This window comes from Lipotes vexillifer, unplaced genomic scaffold (assembly GCF_000442215.2).
Source record: "Lipotes vexillifer unplaced genomic scaffold, Lipotes_vexillifer_v1.1 scaffold469, whole genome shotgun sequence".
Taxonomy (NCBI): domain Eukaryota; kingdom Metazoa; phylum Chordata; class Mammalia; order Artiodactyla; family Lipotidae; genus Lipotes; species Lipotes vexillifer.
In genome coordinates, this window is record NW_006788006.1 from 3937604 (window position 1) to 3942722 (window position 5119).

The 5119-nt window shown below is 56.1% G+C and overlaps 1 protein-coding gene across 1 annotated transcript in view; it reads left to right on the forward strand.

The window, feature by feature from the left end:
- MAU2 (MAU2 sister chromatid cohesion factor) overlaps nucleotides 1–2643 on the forward strand; it is a 33460-nt gene extending 30817 nt beyond the window's left edge. The window contains exons 17-19 of the mRNA XM_007461090.1: nucleotides 1091–1181; nucleotides 2064–2191; nucleotides 2569–2643. Coding sequence (XP_007461152.1) covers nucleotides 1091–1181; nucleotides 2064–2191; nucleotides 2569–2643 — 294 coding nt within the window. The remainder of the gene's footprint in view (nucleotides 1–1090; nucleotides 1182–2063; nucleotides 2192–2568) is intronic.
- The last annotated feature ends 2476 nt before the right edge of the window (nucleotides 2644–5119 follow it).

Consider the following 5119-nt stretch of genomic DNA (forward strand, 5'->3'; position numbering starts at 1 on the left):
TCTCAGGATCACCCCGCTCTTCAAACCCAGGTTTTGTGGGGCAGCCCCACGCTGTCATGGGGGAACCTGAGCCAAGGGGGGCTCTCCTGGAAGCTCCCTCCCAGCCCCAGGCCTAGAGGAGAAGAGTAGTTTTTCCTGTTCTGCTGCGCGTTCTGAGGTCTTGGAAGGGCTTGGTTCAATTTTGAAAAGTTTTGAGACCCACGTGGAGCTTATCTTCAAGGTGCTGGCCACAGGGCAGCATAAAGTCACTGGGCTTTTGTGTCTGTGTGGTGGCATGTCCTGCACAACTGTGGCCATGTTGAATCTGGGCCTCAGGAGTTGGTTTTGAGGATTTGTACGTCACTGGGCTACATGCCAAGTGTCCCCCAGGCTGCAAGATATTGCCGCATTGGGAGTTTTCCCAGTGTCACCCTGAACCCAACATTTAGGCCAGCAGGCTGTGGTCTCTGTACTGGGTGGAGTCACAGCAGTGCTGCTGGTCACTGCGGGGTCAAGGATGGGTGTTTAAAGCCCCCAGCGGCTCTCACTCAGCTCATCCTGGGGATTAAGGGCTGGGGGCGCTGTTGCAATCACGTGGTGGAGTCAGGGTTGGAGGGTTCAAACATCCTGCTGCCCCAACAGCCCTGTGTGTCCCAGGTGGCGTCGCACAAGAGCAGGCTCGTATGTAGAAGAGAAGCTTCTCTTCCTCTCTCTTTTGTCTGTTCAGCCCTTGTTGCTCCTGCCAGGACAGACTGCTGCTTTTGCCCAGCCCTGGGACCCCTGAATCTGTATTTCTAATCAGCTCCTGATATGGGTCCAGGGCTGACTGCCACCAGTGCCTTTTCCTCTGGCTAGAAAGACAAAGGCACATAGAGTTGCCCATGGCCATACCCCAGGGAGGAGGCACATGCAGAGCTGAGGCGTGAGGGCAGTTTATTTTTCTAAGGTGGTCGAGGAGTACTTCAGAGAGGGTCATTTGAGATAGGCTCTGAAGTAGGAGTGGGTATATTCCAAGCAGCAGGAGGTCACAGGTGGGGCCCACGCTGTCCCTGCCACCAGCCCTTTCTACCACCAACCCCCGCCCTTGACTCCTACTGCTCTCGATCGACAGGAGAGTAACAACATGGTGGTGCCAGCCATGCAGCTAGCCAGCAAGATCCCAGACATGTCAGTGCAGCTGTGGTCATCGGCCCTGCTAAGAGGTGAGTAAGAGATTGGGGCTTCTGGGTAGAGCCAAAGGCTAGAGGACCCTAGGTAAGCCTTGCTAAGCCTCTGCTTCAGACTGGGCCTCTGCAGGCCATAGCCCCAGTTCTAGCACATTCTCAAGCTTCTCAGGAGGCCCTGTTTGAGGGCAGTGGGCACGTTCACATAGTGAGATCTACGCAGAATCTGATTCTGTCTCTCTGGGACCCACAAGGCTAGTTCTTGGCATCTGAGTGAAGAATTGAGCTGTGAGCCCTGGCACTTGGCCTCAGTTTCTTTCCCATGAATGGGGGTGGCAGTCATTTCTGTCAGGCAGGACGAGCCAGGGTGCTCAGCAGGTGTCAGTGTTGTTACTGCTGCTCTCCCATTTACAGGTTGTGAAACTGAGGTCCATAGACTCACCCAGGGCCCTGGGGAGGAGGTAGAGGGCAAACTGTTCCTATCTGCAGTGGACTTCATGCACCCATTCAGTCCTCCTGCCTCAGAAGTGAGCACTGGGTGCCTTGCTCCCGGTGGGCTCCTGGGTGCCCAAGAGTTAGCTGGCCGGGAAATCCCTGGGAGTGCTGAGTGCTGCATCCACAGGGAGCCCCAGGGACTTTCAGTGCCCTACCAGCCCTTATATCTGCCCCTATGGGCCTTGTTGCTCATCCACCTCCAAGGACAGAGAACTCAGGAGCATAGGAGGGCACATGTGAGGGCTGCTGGCAAGTGGGCTTTGCTGACCTTGACACAGGGCTCAGGGCAGGGGATGTGCCAGGCACACAGCAACCCACTGGCAGAGCTGGGGTTTGACTTTAGGGCTCCACCCACACCCAAGGGGAGGGTGTGGGGGCAGTGGCAGGCCAAAGCAGGCCCATCCTTTGTGCGTATCCCACCCTCAGACCTGAACAAAGCCTGCGGGAATGCCATGGATGCCCATGAAGCCGCCCAGATGCACCAGAACTTCTCACAGCAGCTGCTCCAGGACCACATCGAGGCATGCAGCCTCCCTGAGCACAACCTCATCACGGTACGGGCACAGGGTGGGAGAGACAAAATGAGGGTGCTGGTTGGCTCCTTGGGGCCAGCTCACCTGGTCTGTAGCCCCGGGGGGGCACGCTTCCTGAGGAGGGAAGTACACACTTGGCTACCATTTCCTTCCATCTCTCCAACAATCCCTAACTCAGCCTGGCCTCAGGAGCCCCCTTGGATGGGCAAGATAGCACCAACCCAAGTGGGTGATGCAGGCTGCTTCCTGGGGGCCCATCTGACTCAAGTGTGGAAGACGCAGGGTCCCGGCTGGTGACCAGCCCCAGGAGGGCAGCATTCCAGGCACAGACATGTGGCCCAGCACATCCCTGCTCCTCTCTAAGAAGGACCTCACTTGTGTGTCCTCTTCCCCAACAGTGGACAGACGGCCCACCTCCTGTGCAGTTCCAAGCTCAGAATGGACCCAACACCAGCCTGGCCAGCCTCCTGTGAGACCCTGTGGACAGGGCCACTCAGCTTCTTTGGGCCTCTGTGGGGCCTGGTTTGTCCCCGACTTCCACCCAGATGGCACTTGAGCTTTCCTTAGAGACGTGCTGGTGTGGCTGTCCCCAGGCTTCTTTCCCGACTGTCTCCAGAGCTTCCAAGTCCCTGGGGAGTGTGGAGGGCCAATTCCTGTCGTCCCAGGAAGGGCCGGCTGGCCGTTCTTGCCGAGTACCAGGAGTCCAGGTGCTAAGGCTCGCAGGTGGGATTTTGGAGCCAACTTTCCAGAGCCATCCTTCAAAGTGGACTTGAGCTGCCAGTCCTGCTTCCACGTCTGAGTCACATCTTCAAGAGAGTGCGTCTGGGCAGGGAGTGGAGTGCCAGCCACCGGCCAGCTCCTGATCCTGCATGCAGGGGTGGTCCTTACCACCGAGGTGCCATATGACTTCCATCACCTGGGCCTCTATGCTGCGCTGGAGTGTTTCCTCTGCTCATGGCAGCTTCCAGTGCCCAGAGGAAAGACACCAGTTTCTGGCCCAAAATTAGAGGGAAGAAGTCATTGCTCATGTCAGGGACAAAAATGCACATCCTGCCAACAGTGCTTTTCCCAGCTTGCCTTTCTGTCCAGCATCCATCCTTTTGGCAGCTGGGGCCTCTAGCTAGGGGCCCTGGGGGACCCAGGAACTTGGCTTCCAAACATCTGCGCCTTGACTGGATTCACTGTCCAGCTGTGGGGGTGCACGTGTGTGCGTGCGTGCGTGTGCGTGTGTGTGTGTGGCTTCACAGAGCTGGCGCCCAGAGCAGAAACTCCTGTGTTTGCACCAGCCACCCTCCCCCTGTCAGCGTCCATAGTGCGGGGCAAGAAGCAGGGGAGAGGGACCTTCCTCAGCCCAACTTGGTGCCAGATCATAGGGGCTTGCTTTCTGGCAGCTCTGCAGCCTCCTTTGCGGAGAATGTTTGCAGACACCTGAAGCTCCACGAGCCTGCAGGCAGCCACTCCTTTGGCCCCCTGCCCTGTTTTCAGAGGGAAGGAGGAGGAAACCTACCTGCCTTGGGTCTCAGAACAGCATTGAAAACTTTTCCTGAGCTGGACCCCAGGAGGCTCTGCCAGGCCCAGACAGCCATTCTTGGTTCTGTGCTCCTCTTGGATAGTTGAGGAGGTGCCCCAGGTGATGGTGACGTTGGGGGCAGTCAAAGCAGCTGCCACCTTTAGCTTCCGGCACCTGGGATCATCTCCCTGATGAGGGGTGGTGAGTGGTTTTGCTAGTCACAACTGCTTGTTGGTTCAAGTCTAGTCACCCAGCACCGTGAAGGCTGTTTCTCAAAGCCTCGGTGTCCGTGAAGGAAGGAATGTTGGGATCGCTCAGGTCAGCTGCCTGGGCCCTGAGGCCTGGGTGTGCCTTAGCCATAAGCAGGCCTGTCAGCAGACCTCCCTGCTGTGGGCCACTGCCCGTATCAGGGCCCTGCTGCCCTCTTGGGGGCCCGCAACAGGCATGCAAGTGAGCTACTGGTTGAAGGGACAGGTTGGTTGAAGGGACGGGCTGACAGAGTTTTGTCTTAAGAGGACCCGCCCTCTCTGTGTCATCCTGGGTCACTCGAAAGAGTCTTGTCCTCTCCCATGCTCCCTGAGGCTGCCCCCTTGATGACACCACTGGGCCTGTGAGGTCTGCAAATGTGGTCTGACGTCTGGTCATGAGCTGTCCACATCCTGTCTTCCTCCCCCCTCAAGGGTGCCCCCCAGGTCCTCCCCTCCACCTGAGGGACAGAGCACCTGTCTTGCTACAAGCTGCGCCTGCAGGCCAGGACCCCACACTGTCGAACCTCTCCAGACCCACATTTCTTCAGTCACACTTTACATCATGCTTGTCTCTGTATTTAAACCTTTCTTTGCTTCTAGGACATTTTGTATGTAGAGCAGTTGAAATAAGAACCTCAAAACTTAACATCTGTCCTGATGTTAAAGTGCTTTTAGTGACCACTTTGTTATCTATGTATATGTAAAGTTAAGGTTAAGTTCTTAAGTTTACAATTAAGAATTCAGTACTCGATATTTAATATTCCACTCTAGCTTTATGGAAGCCAACCCACGTGTACTGCATGTGTGCGTGTGTGTGAGCTTTGAATGTCCCCTTCACTGCAGCACCTTTCAATTACATAAAGCTGTCATAAATACCTTCCTGTGAATCCAAATTCAGTGCCTCAGTTTCTCAATCATAAGAATTTAAGACAGAGCAAACAAGCCGCCAGGGAGACATTATAGCTAGTGTCATATAGCTAAGTTCAGGAAAAAACAGATAAAACTCCAGGGCTTCCCTGGTGGCGCAGTGGTTGAGAGTTAGCCTGTCGATGCAGGGGTCACGGGTTCGTGCCCTGGTCCAGGAAGATCCCACATGCCACGGAGCAGCTAGGCCCGTGAGCCATGGCCGCTGAGCCTGCGCATCCGGAGCCTGTGCTCCGCAACGGGAGAGGCCACAACAGTGAGAGGCAC